At 42.3% G+C, this 22,890-nt stretch overlaps 1 protein-coding gene and 1 long non-coding RNA gene across 4 annotated transcripts in view; both read right to left on the bottom strand.

Moving 5' to 3' along the window:
• Positions 1–3,835: 3,835 nt before the first annotated feature.
• On the bottom strand, positions 3,836–6,228 carry LOC111269048 (uncharacterized). The gene is made up of 4 exons (XM_022848375.2): positions 6,028–6,228; positions 5,223–5,353; positions 4,225–4,354; positions 3,836–4,074 (listed from the first exon to the last, which is right to left on the bottom strand). Exons 2-4 carry the CDS (start codon positions 5,343–5,345, stop codon positions 3,950–3,952), a joined length of 378 nt encoding a protein of 125 aa, XP_022704110.1. The 5' UTR covers positions 5,346–5,353; positions 6,028–6,228; the 3' UTR covers positions 3,836–3,949.
• A 2,787-nt stretch (positions 6,229–9,015) lies between these two features.
• LOC111269046 (uncharacterized) overlaps positions 9,016–22,890 on the bottom strand; it is a 17,078-nt gene continuing 3,203 nt past the window's right edge. The window contains exons 1-3 of one of the 3 annotated variants that reach the window (XR_002685535.2): positions 14,194–14,326; positions 13,736–13,985; positions 9,016–11,806 (exon numbers count right to left, since the gene is read on the bottom strand). This is a non-coding gene — a long non-coding RNA (uncharacterized LOC111269046). Of the gene's footprint in view, positions 11,807–13,735; positions 14,327–22,890 lie in introns of those variants that run through there. The other 2 variants (XR_002685534.2, XR_002685536.1) reach the window with 2 other exon arrangements.

Genomic DNA, 22,890 nt, shown 5'->3' with positions numbered 1-22,890 from the left:
ATTATTTGCCATATGCTTCTAGACGATTAAATTAGTATATATGTGCCTATTATCAAGGCTTTAAATTGGGTTTTTGTGATTTTTTACGCTTAGCTCAAATCGATGAAAAAACCCTGAAACGTAAGCAATATGTATGAAAAAAAAAAAAGGATTATCCTCCTTTTTTTAGGGTATGGCGAAATTTCATTTCAAATGGCCTAATACTTCTGTAGAACTCTGAAAATCACAGCTAGTTTTATCACGAAAGAGCCAAGTAATTCCCCGCAAAATAACGCACCATAATAGGACATTTGAAAGCAAAGGACTACAAAGTAATTAGGATATTGCGTTGCCTAGATTAGCTTAACTTAACACATTAAGAAATTACTGACATTTTTTTATATTATGACGTTCAAATAGGATTACATTGCAAATCAGTGTAATTGAAACTGCGACAGGACAACCGGTAACGATGATGTAACAAGGTAATAGAACAGTTGTAACGTATCCGATCCCCAACTTCGATCCAGGCCGAAAAGCTCTAAGTTTGCTCCAGTATCGAAGGGGGACAAATAGCAAGATCTTATTAGGTAGCAACTAACGTGGAGCAAGGTTTGATAGGTGTCACGCAAGTCGGATAGCGAAAGCCATCCGGTCTCAAGAAGTAATTAGAATATTTTTCATAGCGCATGTTTTATGCGATATCCGATGCCCCCGTAAAGTAAATTCTATGTATTATCTGATCTCATACAAGTACTCTGATTATAGACGGAATCTTCGATGAAAAAGCATACTATTATCAATACCTATAGGTTAGTATGTGCTAGCTCAGGAAGTAACTCCACAGTATAGGTGACACATCAATTGCGGTCGAGAATAAGCTTAATAACACAGAGAAAGTTCCACCACGCAAGTCTTGCGTTCGCGTATTTAGATCATTCCGCGTCCGTTCTACGCAACAATCCTAACGACACCTATGAGAACTTCTAAGATCTAGCTAGGAAGGATTAGCTCTAGTCTAACAGCTAAAACAAGACACGTACGTTTGGTGTATATTTGCACACGGTCTCATTTATTTATTTTTTATATTTTGTCCACCCAGAGATAAATTGTTTTGGGGCGACGTGCAAACTCGAGCTTTTTTCGTCAGAATGATACGGCACATTGCTGATACACCATGTTTGAGGACAACATCATTCTTGTCAATCAGTATCTCAATGCAATCTATTTACAATTAACTTGTTGTTTATTGCACAGATTCCAAACAAACAAGCAGAGAGTATCGAAATAACAATAAATACATCCGATAAACTCAGAAATAATAAATAGTCTTTATCGAGTGTCGAGGTCCTGAGCTTACGCTGATGGTGATCACAGCTCGCGGTCCCGCGTCTAAGAATGTTCCGAAGGTTTCTTGAGGTGAGCGACCGCGGGCAGCTGATGGTGCTCATGGTTCGAGAGTTGACACCCGCCGCTGCGGAAGACCTCGTAGCCTTTGAATACCGAATTCGGTCTCCGGCCGGGCAGTAATCACTTCTTCGTTAGGGTCTCAGTCGGTTCGAAAGTTACAGTCGTTTCATGGAGCGACGAGTTCTCCTTCTCCCGGCTTTGACATGGTTGCACAAACTCTGAACTAAAGTAACTGGATCACTCGTTCTGTCGGTGACTTTCAGTCGTCGGATTCGTGAAACGCTTCGCTTAGATCCCAAATGTAATCGATCGCACTTTGTAGAATCTCCAAAGCGCTCATTTTTCGGCCATTTTTAGCCGGCAGAAGCTTTTCTAGGGTCTTCAGTAGATCGAGGACGTCGTTTTCAAGGAGCTCACCTGTTGACTCCTTGATCTTCATCTGCTCCACTTTTTCAACGAGTTGCGATTGTAGGATCATTGTGTTGAACTCGCGCACAGTTGACTCAACAAAACTAGATCAGCGCCGAGGTGGCCACTTGCCTAATCTGTCTGGATTAGACAAACACCTTCGACAGCGGAAAATGCCGGAAAAACGCAGCTGTAGAACTTCGTCACGCTTTAATCCTCAAGGACTGAACATCAGCTCTCATCTGACTTGGCCGTCCCGTAGAATCATGACTTTCTAGCGCGACGCTCCGCCCCCCTGGTGAGGAGAAGTGGAGAGGGGGTTACAGCATACACTCCAATTCCAAGCATTGTCTTTTCTCGTTACGCCGTCAGGGGGCGCCGTCATATCTATAGCCTACAGGTTAATTTCGAAAAGATAATGTTAGCTAGTTCCAATTAGACAAATTTAAAGAATACGACTTTTCAAGAACTGACCAACTTTCGTTCGGTGATAATCATCAAACTGTATATATCAAGCTTAATGTTCCAACTGTAGCAAAATTTAGACCAAGCCACTAGTAAATCGGCAATAAAAAATATGCTCGCGGCCATGATATCTTAAAGAAACTATTGAAACGCGAAGAAAACATAATTTGATTTGATTCCGATAAAAGGGAGAGCTGATCGGGCTAAACGTTATTATCGACTTTCGATTATGAGAGCTAAGCGCGGAGCACACTTGTTTCAGGTCAAGGTTAACAATGGAATATTTTACCATGATTTGGAAAATATCCAAATTGTAATACGCATGCAGTACAGGACTGTGCATTTCACTCTATTTAGTTTATAAACTCTACAATCATAGCTTTTTTCCGGCGTTTTATTGTTTAACTGAGGCCGTCAAATAGTCAAACCGATCGTACAAGCGGTGTTTATATCGTCTAAGCTATAATCCAGACTGATTATGATGACGATGATTATTGTTATTTTAGGTATTCAAATGAATATCGTTCTATGATATTTTTCGTATGAAAAGATTCAATTTCATAGACTATTTGTAAGCCATTATACCTCTCGCTAATAAGTTTTTTTTGATTATTTTCTGTTCTGTGCCATTAGACGAAATGAGTTACCGTAATTGGGAAATTGGCATGCCACAGGCTCCCGCCACTCCACCAGTTGGTTAGCTGAATTGGGTGTGAGTTTGTGACCAAACTCGAAAATCGAGATCTAATTAACATAAATGTCCAATCAATGCTCTAACGATAACTCGTCGGGTGTCACCTCCATCGGGAGCCAACAAAGCAGCTTGTCGGGTCTAAAGAAAATGAAATGAATCTTTATTCCAAGCGCTGCTACACTAACTATGCGGCGGAATTCTAAGAAGTCTTGCTGAGTGTCTACCAGTCGCCTGCCTGCTAGCTGGCATCATGCGAAATGCGCCGTCGCATTAGGCACGTTTATAAAGGGATGTATTTGAGAATTGGTAATTAGTCAAATATAGCGGTGTCTCAGCTGCGTGTGCGATTACTTAGGCCACCCCGAAATCTATATTGGTTTTAGATGTTACATTGAAGCTTGTGCACATTGCCATATCTATGAAGACCAAGCTGGCAAGCGTCTAGCCCTTTCTTTACAGTCTGTAGTTCCTGATTTTAGGCTAGACGTAGATGACTAGAAAGAACGTATACGATACACAATTCAATATATTTAAAAGTCAGTGGACGGTCTGAAAATCAGGAAACCCAGAAAAGAATATCAAAAGCCTTAACTGCGACGCCCTTCAAAAATCGTCGAGAGTCTGTTCACTACACCGTAAAGCAAGCAAACAAGCAAGCTAGGCCCTCCATGATCGTACGATACTTAAATGTTAAGAAAACAGGTATATTTCCAAATGATTTTAGTTTCTACGAACTGCTATGCTGCTCGAGTTCGTAGAACTATGATACACAGGCCTATTATATTGAATACGTTTCGTACAGTGGCGTTTGAACGTACAACATTTCAATGAGAGCCCTAATGCCACCGTTTTATAGCTTCGTTGTCGATAGACAAGTCATTTCTGGGAGTTTTTATAATCAACGATTTATTTGCGTCGCATCTTTTTTGGCCACACTCTTAGCTGTTAATTGGCATTTGCTGACGTATTGTGCATTACTGGATGATCTTGTGCTCAAGGATCAATGATTCGTCTTCCAAAGGTAGTTTTTCGGCCGGGTCTAATCGTCGATGCTCTTTGCTCCAATGCTTCTTCCGGGGTCATTTCACGTGCAAAGCATTCGCCTCTGTTGCAGGTCCCTATACGCAAATTAGACACGCAACAATCAGTCTAATCAATCATTCATATATGTGTACGCGTGAACACGTTGCAACAAAGTCAGGTAAAAGTAAGCGCACGCTGGAAACCCGTAATTAGCAAAAAATGTGTGGTGAGCAAGCCTGTCCTACCTGGTTCCTTCTTGCTAGTCATACAGATGCTTCCATTAGGGAGGGGGATCAGTTTGGGTGTCGGGAGAAGGCCACAAAGGACAGCGCACTCCTGATCGTCTGGACTCTTAATCAGTACATAACTGTTGCTCTGAAATGGTGACAAACGTAGAACACAATCCAACCTAAATATTGATTCGCTTTCCTTCGTCGGTTAACAATTGATTTGTTACAGCTAAACACAAAATAATTGGCTTGGAGCAGGCGCAAGTCATCGACGACGGTTCGATAGAGTGCTGTGGCGCTAGCAATGTTCTTCTACTCAGAAGCTGTTACTCATTGTAGAAAATAAATGGGTTACAATTCCTATTTGTTTATATTCTTAGCCAGCTATTTAAATTGACCACTATATGATGGCGGAGAATAGTGTATGTTAGCATTGGTAAAACGAATGCAACCTGGTTTGTATTTGTAAACTAAGCGGCGTCACAAATACGGATCTAACGATTGAAAGATGGTAATAATAATGCCTATTCTGGAATCGGACTAAACCCAATTTTACTATATTGATAGAATGCTTTCATGAGACGATGTTTAGAATTCAAGCAGCACTATGTCTAATGAATATATATTTTTATTTGTCCGTTGCTTCCATAACCATGATTTAAGTAGAACGATTCTCTCTCTTCTGTGTTTAGATACCTCAAATTATATGAAAAATGTCACATAGGTCTGCTTGAATCAGCAGCTTGTGATCATTTCGAAAAGCTTGTCCACCAATTTCATAAATATAAATAAATGAACGACTGAGCAATCTGTTTTGGGAATATCAAAGCGAGGAAAATTATTTACGATATTTAAATGTTTCAGCTAAATGCAAAAGCCAAACTGACTTTAAAACATGCGACTCCCTTGAAGCTTATTTAGAGGCTTAATTGCTTCTGTACGAAGCCTGCAGTTGGGGAAAGGCTGGAACCCTAATTTGACATACTCGGCATAAAGGCTAGTTTTAATCGTACCTGTCCACATGCATCGAAGCGGGCTTCCCATCGTTTTTCTGCCCAAGTGCTAGCAGCAAACAAACCTGGGCCACTTGTTAAAGCAATCAGAAGTGCAACGGCCGTAAAAATCACCCAAGTCATATTGCGTCCTGTAAAAGAAAGGTTAACTAATTGATAAATTAATATGTTGCATGTTACATTGCTACATGTTGAAAATCGCATGTGATGTTTCTTGATTATTAATTTTTGTGTGTAGATAGAACATTAACCTACTTCTTTCAGTCGCAAAAGCTATGCGTGTTAGTTACGTATGTCGTGATTATGTTTATTAGCATAATTTTACCTATATATATATATATATATATATATATATATATATATATATATACACATCTTTTTGTTTCTAATGCGAACAGCGGAATCGGACTGAATATGCTGAATGTTTTTGTTTTCCTTTATAAAACCGACTCGCTAAATCGATTAAATTGTAACTGACCTGTAACTGACAAGAAACTTAATCGAATAATTAACTTATTCTTACGGAGGCACTTCATTTTACGGAAGTTAGGCTGTAAACAAAGTCGATTAATTTACAAAAACAGCTGATGAAATAAACTGAAAAAATATTATTGATTGTTTTGGAGCACGGGCAGCTCCTAACAACATATTAAAAAGCTAAAGAACTCAGCCCAAAATAGTCAAGTTATTTTCTCACCCACGTTGCAGTAAATGAGCATAATATATATGAATATAACGTAGCCATTTCATATGTATTACGAAATAACCTTTTACATAACACTAGTTAGAATAGTGAAAGACTCACCTCGGTTCTGCCCCGTCTACAGTTCCGATGTCTTTAAACACCTATCTACGACGGTTTATCTACGCAGCAGTTGTGTCGCTTAGAACGATTTGTGTTGGTGTACTATGCCCCGAGGCAAAAGAGAAACATTCACATCATTTGTTGCGAGAGGGTTTTTATTAAACAACGACGACAGAAGCGCCCAGGTTGAAGGGCTGCTATAAGTCTATACGTCTAAACGCGAGTAACTTTCTCCTTCGCGGTAGTTAATGATACGTCACCTTCGTTATCACTTCGCTTGTCGCCGATAGAAACCGAAATCGGCAAAGGACATGCTCCTTAATAAGTATTGGCAGTTGTCTGATAACATCGAGTATTAACACTCTCCGCTCTTTGAATTATTATTATTGACCGTCTCTTTGTAACAATGTGATCTACACATGTAGATTCATACGCGAGTATCGAATGAAGCGCGGATAGTTCTAATTACGTATACCCTGGTAGCGTCTAGTGATGACTTAAAATACTCGTTTTTAGGTATGGATCTTTTGGCGTAATCTTGACGAGAGTGTAACAAGTCTCTAGGAGATACCATCACTCAATATGAGATCGATGTTCTTATGGTAATGTTTTGACTGCATATTGTTGCTTTCAAACGGTTGCATTATCATAGATAGAAGGAATAGGATAAGTGCCCAGAAAAATATTTTGAAACATTTACTTTGTCTCAGAATAACCCCAAATTTGCATGAAGATGTAACTGCTTATTAGGTAAGCTTTATTTATCCTAGTAGCACGTTACTGACTGTTATTTTCATATAGGTCTTCGTTTAAGGGTTGCAATGAAAAAACAATAATATCGCAAGTAATCGCCAATAAAAATTCAGGATAGTGTGCTTCCAGGCTTTACTACGCTGGCTTTTTACTAAAAGGAATTAATGGTGAAACAAAACTACTAGAAGAGCATATAGTGTGTATAGATAAGAACCTCACTAAAAAGAGTATCAATAATACAGTGATATAAGCAACGTATAGCATTTAAAACGCTTCGAATGGTAATTAAATTTACCATCGTACTACCAACAAAAAACAATGATTGTGTTCGATCAACTAGTTGAACCGATTTATACATATAGTCTGTACAGTTTGAAGATGTATTAAATTCAAACAAGCTATGATGTTTTCTCTGTTCTTCTACAAATCAAACAATATGTCAGTTAGGTTAGTGATACTTTTATCTAATACGTCCTATAGACGTGGACCCTCTGTATTAAGCCATGCGGATATGGAGATTAGCAAGGCCATAAGAGCGGCGTCCATTCGGCCCCTGGTACTGCCCATCCGTCTAATCGTCAACCAACCTTATAAACGGCAAAACACACGTTAAAATAATTGCGCGAACGGAAGCTTCGTTGCTGCCGGGTCGTAAGTCTGCTCACTCACCACTCTCACAATCGTCATAGCGAGGATGCAGCCAAATGGACTCTCTTAGCTATTGGCGGAATGGCATGTAACATATCGTTGACTTAGCTGTCAATCATATTTTATCTATTTTTGCAAACGTACAGCTCTTAGGTATCTAACCTTTGGTTGAATTCATTCCCGAATTCTACGCCCCGCTACAGGCTCTGTTTAGGTCGATTTAGACCTACCCATTTTCCTTTGAAGCATTAGATAATAAATATCATAACATGTGTAGTAATAAACATTGCATTGGACATTATTGTTCCGGATAGCTGGCCTTTTTTTTAGCGCCATATAATGGAATGCTTAACGGCGGTACCGGACGTAAAACTCAAAAGATCCAACTCTTTTTCTAGCACATGCTACGTGCATCTCAGCCTAGTTTTAAAGTTAAGACATTCCCCTAAGTTTAGTAGAAAAGCACGTTAGCACTGCGCCACCACAAAGGTACGATAAAATGTCTGTATAACTGCTGCCAGCGCCACGAAGGTATTACTTAGAGAAGAACCTTGCAATTTAGGACTAGCTCTCGTTAGTTCTACTGTGTCCGAGTTCACAGATGTGAACAAAAAACTTTTCGGTTCATAACTTGACTATAAAATAAAGTTACTTTGTTTAAACGTTAGTTAATTATCTGAACAACTGGTAATCGTACGTTTGGAGGACACGACTCAAGTTAATCGTGCTAATCTTTTATTGTTACTACCCAGGTAATATAATCTAAGCTTGTTCCTGCAGTAAGAAACAATACACCCCTTTATTTATTTTTTCAGTTTGAGGGGATCGCTTCTGAGTTTTAATGGACTGATTCAGCCTCTGCCACATCATCATTGCCATCTTCATTTAGTGAAAACATACAATGCTACAGATTAGCACATCGGGTCCTTAGCATGACTGTGCCGTTCACAGAGAACTGATACGCAACTGAGTTTGATGAATGCTGGAAGTTGATGTGATACTTAACCACAACTATGTGTATTCTTAGCGCATACAGAGAACTTTACATTGGATCGAGCAGATATACTTTTAATACGCGCCGCATGGCCCCATCGTGCTTAACTAGAATGGCATAGATAAAGTCAAATAAGTGGGACATACCTACCGTGCAGGCGGCAGGTGATTTAGTCGAGACGTTCGGGATCGTCCTGCGACTACTTACGAGTACGGCCCCTGCATGTATTCCTAGATTGACTATACGATATATACTAGGCAATGGCGACTCTTATCGACGCTAGCTGATTTATTACATGCATAAGTAATGATCGACTTCTAGAATGACAAAGTTCAAAACGAAAACAACGTATAGATTTAGATTAAAAAACAAGCTGAGTGAAACACATTTACGTGTAATTATACGTAAAGCAGTAAATATCTTATGAATTGATTCAGAGTTGGTGGAATGGTAGCTGGAGCAGCGAGTCAAACGTTTGGTGCGTCGTTCATATCATATGTTGTTTTAAGGACGCACGCCATATTGACAGTATGTAAAAAGAATGTGCCCTGTAGTCACAGCAACAACAGACATAGAAACGATAATTGCGATGCTAGAACGTATGAAAAGATCGTATTTTATTTTTAAAAGCAATTCAGCCTACGCAGAATCAATCTCACTGAAACAAATAATCATATTTATCGTCTTCATTCGACACTGCATGCTTCAATATCTTGCTACGGCATGAAGTAAGATCCGTATACCGCTCTACACAGCTCGATCCGTAACTTTCCCGTTCCGGCCAACTTAAACGATGAACTATACTTTCTCGGCTGATCAAAATGTGCCACACTTATTTTGCCTTTGAAGTTTCCTGAGTGTCACTTCGTAGCTTCAAATGCGCGCTGTAGCCAGTCTGGCCATGTGGTTTTCGACGATGATAAGATCCCTTATCTTTTTTATATGGAGTTTAGAGTATGCGGCACTGGGGCATTCGAGACATCATCCGTTGAACAGTGCGCTGTTTCCGCTAGCTGATGACTGCGCAAAGTGCAGGCTGGGCCGTCGACGGTAATCCAAGGACCAGGCAGGCTATTGAAATGGTGCCGACCAGGAGTCGTTCCGGCCAAGTGAATTTAGCGGCGCCAGTCGTGGCAGTAGGGGACAGAGCGCGCGGCCGCCAAACCCGTGCTTCTATAGATGACCGCGCCTTCCGAGACGAGAGGAGTGGCCGTTTCACGTCGGTGCGGACGCGGCCTAACTAGTGCTTCGCTGCATACAAGCTAAGCTAGGCACAATTGTATACATGGTATAACAAAGCTAGCTATTAGCTGGCGGGCCTTTGTGCCCTGTATTTTGTGACCCATTGGCGTCAGAAACAGCAGCAGTGGCGGCTTCTGCCAGCAGCAGCACTTCACTACGAATAGTGTAAGGGAAGTAAATACCATTAAAAGTGGGTGAATCGTGAGTAGCCATGTAAGTATGTGGGGGGTTTGCGGATAGTTTATATGTAGGTATGCCTGTCGCCTGTGTGCGACGTATGCATATGTGTGCTTAGTGTAGTTCCACAACCGAAAGCAAAGCGGTGAAGGGCTCAAACGGTCACGTAGTTGACGACGTGCCCTATAGAGCAGGACTCTGAGTTCACTTCAGCCATGCAAGCCGGCAATAGAGTGCTCACCTCGAGATGATCTGGGGTTCTGGTGCAACGCCTGCGCCACTCCAGAATCTAACAACAGCAGAAGTCGCATGAAGCGAAAAGTCTCGGAAAGCACGTCGAATCTGTGACCTCGCCTTGGTGTATCCCCACCAGCATCGAGGCAGTCTGATCATTAAACCACGAATCAGTGGGTCTACGTGGGCCGCTAGATGGACAAACACCACCCACATACCCATCGTATGAGATGATTAAACGAGCCTAATTGCTACGAACGTGCCACAAAGAGAATGTATAACAGCTAGAAACAGTAGCGTACCAATGGACTGCTTTGGTTGCCATGGTTAGAGGTGAAGTTGAAGAGCTAATGAAATACATCAGAGCTTTTGTTGCATTGAGCTTGGTTGGTCTCTACTACTGCTACTGTTTTATGTCTGCAGTTACGAGCTACTTGTGCTAATAAAATACGAAGTAACCTTGAGCCGCCCTCTAGCGGTGGACCAATATACAATAACAAAATCCCCACACGGAGTGAAGCATCGCCACTGGGACGGTGATTCAAATGTCTTTTCTATTTTAAGGCGTTTTCGTTGAAGTGGAAATGCGTTATCCATTTCAGTCAGTACGCCTGCGCCGTTAGTGTAGAACTTTAACATTAGAATACTAAATCGGGCACTAGTCGGTGAAATGAAAATAAACTTAACGATAGAAGGTATTCTGATAACTTTTTTTCTTTAATTTAGATCTGATTGCGGTGTTCAAACAATTATACGAATACTTGAGAGCGCGCAGAACCGAACATCGAACGGGCGTTTTTCCCCTGTAGGCCAGTAACTACCGGGCGGAATCCTGCGTGTTATATTTTGTCAGTATTTTAATTTCCTGTATCAGTTAAGCAATCACGCAAGCCTGCGTGCCCTAAACACGGTATCTGAATAGAATTTGAAATGCAGTGGTAAAGCACAAAGGATGATTCGATTATTAAAATGATACCATTAAGCACCGGCAACTAAATGAGTGCGTACGTGCCTGTCGCAGTCTATAGGAATAACGGGTCCTTATGACGAATGTGACGACAAAATAAGATCGGGTTAACTAAACAAACCCTACCAAAATTTGACACACAATATGCCTACTACATATACAGCTGTGAAACAGATTACTGGATGGGATCCTTTCTTTTTTTTCAGAGAAGAACTGAGTCAGCAGAACTATATGAGAACTCAATGAACTTACGCTACTTCGGGCTTTCGAAAAGTTGTGCATTGTTCAGTAGTGATTGATTTTGTGATATCTTGATAAGGTTATAGTCCGGCACTTCAGTCCGTTAAGGGCAATAACCTTAGAAAGAAAGGACGACTGAGACTAGAAGTTAACCATTGGCATGATTGTGCTACACCTAAGTAACCCACAGGTATGAGAAGTCTGAAGGAGAACAGAACAGCAACTTTCAAACGGTCGCGTAATTCGTTTGCACTCGTTTAACATCGCCGATTGATAATATTGACAATAGTGTAGAAATGAAAAGGCACAGTAAGTAAAATAAGTTAATAGTCGGTAATAAGAAAATATCAAGAGCTTTCTTTCTTTTTACCAGACCCACGTCGACGAAAGGATACTTCACCGCGGTAAGTGGTTCCTAGTGCGTAAAGGTCTGTTGGTACGTTTGCTTCTAGGAGTACGTGATTGAAACAACAAGTCACCCGAATGGCCAGTCACTGTCACAAGATCCAATGCGTTAATCCTCTCTGAAATACGAGTGACATAACTTAAATCTCGAACTGTAACACTGAATATTTGCTACTAACACGTTTATAGGTTTAGAAGTACAATTGTGGCCTTTCGGATAGCGTTACGTTTAAATTAGCTGCAAGTGTGTGAAAGTTTAATTGCAGTTAGTCGTACGAAAAAGTTAAATGAATTTTAAAGCATTTAAAACACTTTTCTTGGGGAATATTGGAAAACAGCCTTGTTGTCGGATCACGTAATATTGGCCTAACACTAGTAAGGACCAAAGTGATTACTTTCTTTTATGTTATATCTTGCGGTTGTATAGTTCAGCGACAGAATATTCTCATTTATTAGTTCTTCATGAGAACCAATTCGAATACTCATACCAGCGAAGCAGATGGAATTAGTTAGAAAATATGTCCACTTTTGGAATAATACTAAAACAGGCAGCTTGTAAAAGTATGTTTGCAACTCCGCCTAGAGGATATAAGTGCCTGTGTACCCATGCTAGTGGAGCATTTGGCGACTGAAACAGTAACATTCTATGATCTTGGTTTTTTAACTTACGAAAGAGACCATTGTGAACATGTAACCGCAAACCGGCAGTTAGTCATGTCCTATAGGTAGTTCCTAGACTCACTTGTAGCATCAATCACAACTTCAAAAGTTGCACTAATCTGGATGTTTCTGCCAGGTATACGTTCAGTACTTATGTAACATGCCGCCATAATGCTTCATGCATTTTACCGAGTGCAAGGCTCTTGCATAGATGACAACTCGTGTTTAAAACCTTTTATCATGCAGCCAAAGCCAATTTTTCCCATGCAATAAGTTTCCGTTTAACACGTTCCATCACACGACCAGCATACGACAGTGGGTCAAAATCAGGTCACTATTTCTATATTGCCAGGTGCCAACAGAGTAAACATATTGACACGTAGAAGCAAAAGGACCTCCTAGTAGCTTGCGTGTCCAACAAGCCATGTTCATACGACCGGAACTGACCTGCATGTGCATGACTTCTAAAACTGGTTATATAGATAGCCACGCGCGTGGCTTGAGTTCAACAAGTCTAAAGTGAGTACATAGAAACGCACAAGCAGGCTAAGCCTTAATCAGAATACTAAAGGCCGGTCTTGAACTTCAACAAAAACTAAAACAAACTTAAATCTTTAACGCATCAGTTGCTCCGGGTCGGTGTTCATTTTAGACTATAATTGAAGACAGACCTGAAATTATGCAAGGATTTCTCTTAGTTTAATCTATCTTATCTGCTTCCTTTATCGTAACAGAACTACAGACATCAACTACTTATTAGTAGTATTAATCTAGTACGATGATTTTCAACGTAAATGGTCAGCTAGATACTAGTTTGGACGCATACGTCTCTAGCATGTCAAACTTTTGCATAAACCGATGATTTTCGTTCTACCTAAACGATGATGCTGACGCGATGCTAAGGAATTTATATCGGTAACAAGTGGCATCAGGCTCACTCAAAATCTCTGGTCACAAACTGAACTCACTATGTTTTTCCGTACTAGATCACCTCCGCAGTTTTCTATGATAGAGCGATCTTGAATCGATTTTGAAGACCACTCACGTAGCGTTGAAAGATTCCGGTGTAGCGGGTAACAACATTTCAAAGTTAATCATCGTTCCTACGTATGTGATGATGGTATCGGAGCCTCGCATTCCAGATCATGCATTTACAGCGATGAGTGCAACCACCCCAGAGCGATAATGCCGTTTAAAATTCACAACCAACAGACGTCAGCAGATAGTTACAATGGACAAGGTATAACAAGATTCACCCGAAGTATCCTGAAGTGTCGGAACCCCGGGGGCATTGTCTTCACTAGAAGAATTAGGAGCAAATGCAATAGACCTCACACTATATCGAGTACAAAGTAGAATTTTATCTAGAACGAGCACAGCATCCTCACCGACATATCCTCGCAGAAGTGGGACATTTCGACGCGGATCTAGCGCTCTAGGCACTGACGATAACTGGCATAGACTGAGCGTGTCGTTGATTTTTCTTTTGTTTCTGCTAAATGCCTATAGTCAGCTCGGGGTGGGCGCGACTCTAACTTCAAATGCAGCGTGTAACTTGCATGTCTGAAACGGTTCTGCTCGAATAGAAGTTCTTTACGGAACAGGGCAACGGCAGCGATCGCGGTAGTAACAATAAGACTATAATTGACGAAAAAAGCGCTGATTAGTTGAGACCTAAAACAACCGGTACACACGATCGGCAAATATTTTCTTGTATTTGAAGCACGAAATGAAGTTGTTGAAGCTAATCGACATGCAGTTGTCACTGTTATCGCCAGACGTCTTAACGTTCCTGAGCTTGAAAACAATACGTCAGCTTTGTTGCGACGATGCTTGAAACACTCACCCGGCGTATCACTGATACCACTAACTGCGGTTTTGTAGCTTTAAATGCAGTCGATGAGGGTCCATTGTCAACGGTATAAGTCCGGTGACTGAGGTATCACCGAAGTGGCTCTATCGGAATGAGAACTGTTTGGAGAGCACTTCGCAGATATGTACATGCGCGCCTTGGAAACCAGAGGCCAAACACAGCACGCAGCATAGCAACGGGCCTGTTCTATCCCTGCGGACTTCGGGTCTGGTCGGAGCTCGGACCGAACACTGGACAAGAGCAGTTCAAGCCGCTCTGCTCGCATCAAGGAGGCATGCACTCATACCGATGGGTCCACCATCCCCAAAAGCCGTTAGCAGCATAGCCACCATGCACCAAGCGCATCAACGTGCTTCAACCGACGAGAGAGGCAAATTGTTGTTGTCGTCGTCGTCGACCCTATGGAGTTCTAAGGCAACGTGGTCACAGGGCAGACTATCACGACCAAATATCTGCTGGATCCGGACAGTTCCAGTTATGTATATTGTTACTCGCCAGCAGCAGCGGCGACGGCAGCCTAGGCTGAAGGGCATCACAGCCGGTATCCGACCGACAGAGCGATGTTGGTAGGACATGTGCACGCTGTCACTGGGTGCCCCGGGACGTGACCAAACAACTAAGCTTCATTCCAAGCGGCGGCATTCCCTGCTCATCACGAGATTGCTTCAGGATCTAGCGCCAGGTACGGTCTCCGCGCTATGCAGTCGCTCACACACACAGCACTAACACCCCCATCCCCCCAGAGCATGATCCCACATGCAGGGTCAGAAACATACGAGATAACCTAACGCGGAGTACACGGCAATCAACAAAAGCGCAGCACCATGGCTTAAAGCTGAGCTCTAGGGCTGGAGTAGGAGATCATGAGCCCAGAGCCCGTAAATTAGGTAGTGACCGCAGACCCCCGGCCGCTTTGTTGCTTTTGTAGGAGACACCACTATTCAGGGACACCAACAAGGCTGGACGAACTCGATCACTTCGTCCTCGTAGCACCACGTCCATCGTGGCCTGCACACTTCGTACAATTGCCGTCGCTGGTTATACAATAATCTACGCTTCTACTTATATGTATTATCGTGTTACGTGAATACAGTTCGTGTATGGTTCGTTGCCAGGTATGACGACCTTAGCCTGTCTATCGCCAGGAATGGTGCTACGAATTATGACAACCCCTAACGAACAACACCGAATAGACGCAATTAGGCCGGCAATAGGAGGGTGCGCATCTGAGCACGGAACGGTTGGTCAGCCAACGGCTAATCCAAATGCTGAATTGAGGACAGAGCAGCTGCCCTACTCCACACTGGCGACGTCAGCCGATAAACACCGGTCGGCAGCACGACGCTGACCATTGCGCGCAATGTCCGTTCTACATTTAATCGCCATGATTTCATTGTTTCGCCAGCCTGCTTGTCGGAGTAACGCATCGTCATACGCTGTACTTTAAATATATTCATTACTCACAAAACTAACGTCTGAGTCAGCTCTGCTCGAATTCGTTAGTAATATATAATCGTACAAGTCAAGAAATTAATAATCGGCTAGAACACACAGCCGTAGAAACAAATTCGGGACGTTGCTATGACGGCAGTAATGCTCTGTGCGAACACAACATATATATACATATGTGTATATATTTTTAGCTATCACTGCAGCGACATCGTCATTGTCAGAGGGCGCCACGATAGGCCATATGCCAAAATGTCTACCAGAATTAAGAGTGAAGTGATAATAGCTCCTATGAAATTAAACTATATAGACGAATCAACCGCTCTGAAGACCTATGTAGACATACTATATATACATATAGAAGTACTGTAAGACAATAGGAATTGCTTAACGTATGGCTGTATATTGCCCCCTAATTTTTAAATACAGATCACTGTGTGATAGATACTTGACATTTTTTCTTGTGGCAAGTAGTATCATATCTTGAATGCCTGAATTAGTGATACGAAAACATGAGTCGTCCTACCAAACGCGAGGCGTCAGATTCATATAGCGACTATGGGAATTAGAGCGAAATCCGAAGCACACACGATTTCAAATCCAGACATTTTACATTATTTATTATTGAACAGTACAGCAACCGGAGGTTGTGCAGAAGCGGCTCGAAACAGGCAGTTTTTCAGCGTCACTTCCGAGAAGCTATCCTAGCCGAAAATAAATAGATCGGTAAATTGGTGTAGTTTTTCAGTGAACTATCTCCAATGATCTGAACAGAATAAGAGTTTTCAGATAGCACATTATTTTCTGATTATCGAAGGCGAAATCAAGGTGACAACTACATGCTGTTTTAATTAGCGCGTCCACCATGCCCTGCTCTACGTGTGACGTCCTGTTCTGTTTTCTAATTCCATGCATGAATAGCATTAGAAATTAAAGTGTTGTGTTCAACATCATTTGAGAGAATGATGTATTCAAGAGGTTTCCTGATCGCTCTAGCCAACAACCGCGACACACGGAGAGGAAGCAGCCGGGTGAACATAATAACATACAACTTTGAACCGTCTAATCGTCAAGTTAACTAAGCCCAGTTAGATATGATTTTATGTTTAACTTACCCACTTGACTGTTCATTCATTAGAACACACACAACACCAGCCGGTATTTTCTTAAGCGTACCCATACCTTGGAAAACTTTGGAAGCTATGCTGTGGGTCAGACCTCCTAGGGGCTACTATGGATCAATATCATTTCAGTATTTGGCCGAAAAAAAGTTTATATAGCTAGCGCCTATTAACAACAGACCTTTTAATTTCGTAAATATTTTTGTTTCTATTTCGGCAGAACGTACTTTCACAAAGCGCACGCCGACGATCTGGCCCAGTAGGCGCACGTTAAATGAAAGCTATCGTAAAAACAAAGGCTTTCGCCTGTAGACGACAGCCTCATTGTATTATAGGAACCATCAAACGGTTTCTATTGAAATCATCACCGGCGACCGACAACTTCATGAGGTTAGTATGGTTAGCGTCGAATTGGGTGGTGTCAGGCGCGTAATTTGCGAATATATCTTACATTAGCTATGACTGATAAAATTTAGCGGCTTCAGATCGCGTGCAAATCGTAGAACCATATGTTGCTACAAATAACAAAGGTGCTATTGAAAAACTGCAATTTATTCAGCCTCAAGCAGCCTCTTACATACAGATTTACCTCGTATTTATTTAGGAATTACGATGTTTCCATTTTAGCGTGCCATCGAAATTCGCTTCTTAACATAGCGCCATATATCTTTTCCATTAACGGTTACGTGCACACCGCAGGACGTTCCAACTCGGTATCTGCGAGGGGCCATCCGACTCGCAATAATAAACAGCCTCTGGTACCGCGGTTGAAACTTCGTTTAGAACTTAAGCGTTCCTCACCCAATCTTCGAACTGTCCGTAAACTTCCGCGGGGCTAGCTTTCCCCATTCAAGCCGCAGATACCATCGTCGGTCCCGGAACATTCTGTGCGCGTTTAAGGACACTTTTGCAGCGTCCCGTCGTCTCTCTGAACAATACACCCGATAAACGAAAAATAATTCGAGCAGTGCCCTTTTAGGGTCTCGCTTATGAGTGTATCCAGGGTTACACCTAGCAACAGCTTCTCTAACGAGCTGCGTCCTTCCGCCACCAGAGACTCAGGCTTTTTGTGACTGTTCATATCACTCACTTAACTAGCCTATTGGACTGTGGATGTTGGAGAATCGTCTGCTATACTTTTGCCGGAGATAGTCCGCAACCTGCCGTGATGTGAAACATGTCTATCACGAAAGTGTCTAAACTCCCGAAGAAGTCCTTCATAACCGTCGGAGCCAAGAATTAATGTACCAGACGTGACCTTGCGGACCAATTCAAGTTAATCAAGTCGTGCGGAAAATTCGCCAAGATTTGGAGAATCTTACTACGTGAAATTTTTAAGGGGTTTAGGAAGTTCACTGTTAACTTCTCACAGAGGCGTTCCTGAGCCGGTACCAGGCGGATTGCGCCGTTCTGGGCCTTGGTTACGTCACTGATAGATATCGCACTGGTCAGCACTCTCTAGATACATGTTGTAAGCTTGGCCCCAATAACAAACACTTTTACAGTATAACTCCGCCTTAATAAAGAAAGGCTTTTTAATACGTCATAAAGCGTTCCGCCTGCCGACATGTTTTGCCATACCCCCGAAGGACATAGAATAATAGCCTCTTCCATCTGAGAAGATATAATGTGGAGCAGCGGTAGATCAAGTCATCTTTGAGCATGTACCCTGAAACGCATGTTTTAATTCGAAAATTATCCATTATTATTATTATTTGAGCCTCTACCAACGGCACGACTAGCTACGACAATGCATCTGCACTGACATAGCCGGAGCCCTTTTTGTGAATCATCTCAGAGCGGAAAGTCATACTCCTGTCAAATCAATGCCCAGCGCACCTTCTCCTTCAGGCTTAGTTCAGTATTGTTGTTAACAAGCTTGAAGTGTCGCTCATACAATGACGGTCAGAACTTCTGAACGGCCTATAACTTCTCCAAGAACTCGCTGTATCTAGCCTTAGCGTCAGTCAAGCAGCGACTAACGTACGCGACGATCCACTGAAGCCCTTCTCTTATTCAGGTCAGCATTACCCTTAGGGCGGTCCTGTTGGCATCCATTTGTTACCTTGTTACCGCATCCTGCTGAAACTGGCTCAGGACAAACTTATCTGTAATCTTGAATCGCAACAGCAAGCCATATCGCGGTAAGCGTTCTAAATAGCCTCATTTATGTTGGCTACGGCGTAGAGCAAGCATGCGACGCATGCAAAATCCCGCATTGAACTAGCAGCTCATAGAGAATTTTGTGCTGTATGAACCGTTAGTAATAGGCGGTTAGGCCGAGGCAGCCTTTCCATTCCATCGCCGACACGAAGGTAGGCTGGGTGTTCACTACGCAAACCTTGTTGGTATTCGAGGAAACCCTGGTGGCCGTTGTCTTGTGGCCTAGATACACCATCTCCTGGGTAGCAAAAATGCATTCCTCAACATTGAACCGAAAACTGGCGAAGTCGACGACCCTTAGTACTTTTTGCAGGTCGGTTATATAGATGTCGAATTCAAATGAATAGACTACGATATCGTCGAAGTAAATGAAAGCCACTTGGTATTTTAGAAGCCCATCAGTTTCGTCTATCAGTACATCCAAAACTTTGGGCATCGGGCTGTGAAATAACTCTACTCCCTGCAGTTGAAGCATCTGCAGCCATCTGGTGAATATTTGTCGGGCCTCCTCACCGTGACACGTTCACTACTATTACGGATTTCAACTTGTCATTACCTACAGAAGAGTTGCGCAAGCCCCTTAAATTCGGTGACGCAGCCCCGATAAGGTAGTTTTTCCCAGAAAATTTTTTCTTGACCCCTCCTGCGAGCATAATACTGAAATGGACCGGCAGCCATCTCTGGGAACTCTTAGGGTCGTGGACCGAGTCCCTGGTTAAGTGCAATGGTCTACAATTCAAGAGTACATTCGCCAGGTGTCATGCAGCCAGTCTCGAGACAGGCCGGCGAGAAGAGTCTTGATCGTAGAGCCAGCTTAAGATGCCCCCTTATTGCCTGCGTCAAGTGTCTTCCGCAAGCCGCGTGAGGCTTCACCTCATTCGCAGCTAACGCCATACATCATTGCTCAACTGGTTTAGTCTTTAATCCAGTATTCGATCCGCTGTCACAGCCACCAAAATGTTGCAAATAACAAGGCTGCTACTTATAAACTGTAACTGATTCAGCCTAAAGCAGCCGAGTTACGATATAATGTCGGCGCGCATTTTTACGTTATATATATACTATAATAAATCAAATGTTATAGCCTAAATTAGGCTGAGAGGTAGCCGTTTGAGGCAATGCCTAATAATAATGAGGTAATAGCAAACATAAAACACGTTGTAGTATATCATTGTAGTAGAACACTATTATACTTTATTATAGTTTAAAATATGAGTAAATACGAGTCTAGGACTACATAAAAACAGAGTAAGTAGCTGTGAGGTCCCCGTTCCTACCACGTAACGGCAAAGCTAAGCCGGTTCGCTTCATTTTAATCGCAGCGGTGTTATGGCTCGCGATATGATAGACATTGCAGAAAACTTGCTCCACACTATAGTTCGATTTGGAGACGCCTGAGCCATGAGCTAAATGTCACGAACAGCCTGCGAAGGAACAAAACTGGCCATCGAACTGGGTCGTGAGGCTGGCGCGTCAACGTTTGCAACGAGTGCCACCTTGCTTCGATTTAGAGACTGGTGTAGGGAAGACGTGGGAGAGCTCGAAAAAAAAAGCTGGATGAGCGCTTTCCAAGGTCGGCTCGTTAAAATAGCTTTTTCGGCATTACAAAGAACAGACAGGACGAGTTCGTGAGTGCCAAGCGGTCCTTGTTAGATGAGCTAAGTATAAAACTCAAGTTTAGTGTGTTCTTGGGTAACATTCAAACAGATCAGCAGCATCTTTTGCTAATCTTCTCATCGCGACAGAGATAACTTTGTATATTATATAGGGAAAATTCGAAGCATTTGCTAGAGGGAGTGTACCAAGGAAGAAGAGCTAACTTCACTTTATGGCAAGCACCGAAAAGGAATCGGTTTATTTCGTATTGCGCATCTCATCTGGCTCCCATTAGTATGAAGGCGCCTAATTTGGAAACAGCGCTGTACAGCTAACATAGAATCCTGGCCCACTCCGAACGCTGGTCGCTGATCTCGACGAGCGTTTGGCCTTCGATTGAAGAGGAACGCGCCTAGTAATCGTCTACAAGATGCGCAGGGTCGTGCAGCCAGACTGTGACGCCTGTTCACACGGAGTCGTCACACTAGCACGAATGGAGTGTTTTGGGCACTCGACGCGTTCGAACGCAAATCGCTTAACTGGATCAATGCGGACCCGAATCTTCACCACCCGGACATAACGTCGCTTAAGGTGGTGGTTTGTAGAAACCGTGTCAACGGATTCCAGTTAGCTCTGAACTGGCCTGACATGAGTCCATAGGCAACTCACTTAGGTAGGCACTTATGCGAGCGACCAGCCGTAGATACTCGTTACTGTCTCCAACATCTCAATGCGCTAAACAAACCTCTAGCAATGAAGATCTGGCGGTAACGTGAGTCCTCCTACACTCTGTAAATCTCACAAGGGCATTTATCCGACTTCCTTATCTTTTCTTTTTATCTACTCTTTACTCGGGTTATTTGCTTTCTTCTCGCTGACGTCAGGTGTGGCGACAATGCACTATTACCGGTATAAGTGCGACTGGAGAAAGTTTACCCAGCCCACTTAAATTTCCACTAATCGCATATACGACAAAGAGCTTTGGGTAGTCTTCAACAGATATTTCGTTTAAATATTGAAGCCCTAATAACAAAAATAGTATTTGTGTATCCCTACATCCTGTAGTCTTTGTTTGTTTAATTTGATTTCTCAATTTAAAATATACGAAGAACAAATGGTCTGTAATGAACTGCATTCCCTTCTTCGATCCACAGATACCTTTCGGATAATTACCCAAATATAGCGGCAGCAATCGCAATTGGGTGGCTTGGAAAAAATTGTCGAACGGCCTCTCCACACTGTAACCAGAATATTGTTGTTGAGTTCCATGTTGTCCAGATGAAACGTGCCATAGGCAGAAAAACAGTACGATTTAGTAACATCGATGCGACAGCCTGAAGCATCTATTTGGATTGAGAGCTAATAATAAGCACCGCCTCCTCTAAGGAACTCACTACAGATAGTGATAAATTCTTCGTTAGAGGCAATGGCGGAGCAAAAAAAAATCCTTTCCTTTTAAGCATTTAGTATGTTGAATATTTAAGTGAGCATTTACGAAGCTGAATAATCAATTGTGTGCCGTTGTGTCATGCTTTCACAAATGAGCTCTGCTTTAGTGTTTTTAAGTAGACATTTTATGCACCGATGTTACGGTCATTGATATATATATATATATATATATATATATAGAGACGGTAAACGCAGCTATCCTGGTATCAATGGCAGTGCTAGGTAGCATCCAGACAAGAGAATTGTATAATAAAAACAAAGGTCTACTTCCTATGCTCAATTACTGAACTGTAACCGCATACCTACTTGAGAAGACGGTCAAATAGCTATAGTAAGGACCACTGGCTCAATACACAGAATTAGTTTACAGAAAAGCATACACGCCGTTTAATAGTTAGGACATTTATAGCCTAGGTTTACTAAGTGGCCAATGTTTACAAGGCCAGTAGTCATTAAAAAGCATAGGTAAAGAACATTTTTGGTCCAGCTCGCATTGCGCTGAAGTTGTTGATCGAATTGTCTTATGCTGTATTTTGTTAGGGTTTCAAAAGCGGTGATGTCTGGGTCCCTGACCGACCCCAACAAGCAAGCGGCCCGGGTTTAAATCCGTAAAGCAACACACACCCTTAAAATAACAATATACTCAAACTAGTGAAAAAGTTTATTCTAGAACAAAAAAATGTGTTCAAGTCTCACTAATCAGGTTTTTGTGTCTCGAAGGCCACAGTACTGCGAAAATCCATCGAACATTAGCAAAGGCATTAGGTAAACGGGCCTTCAGCAAAAGCACAGTATGTGTCAGGAATGTAGATTACAACGTCGAAGGCCAGCGAGCATCATCTATGTGATCAGATATCGAGGCCCGAAGGACAAAAACTTATTGCGGTAATCG

Source organism: Varroa jacobsoni, unplaced genomic scaffold (genome assembly GCF_002532875.2).
Source record: "Varroa jacobsoni isolate VJ856 unplaced genomic scaffold, vjacob_1.0 scaffold_1347, whole genome shotgun sequence".
In the NCBI taxonomy this organism is placed as follows: Eukaryota; Metazoa; Arthropoda; class Arachnida; order Mesostigmata; family Varroidae; genus Varroa; species Varroa jacobsoni.
This window is presented reverse-complemented; position numbering and strand designations above follow the sequence as displayed.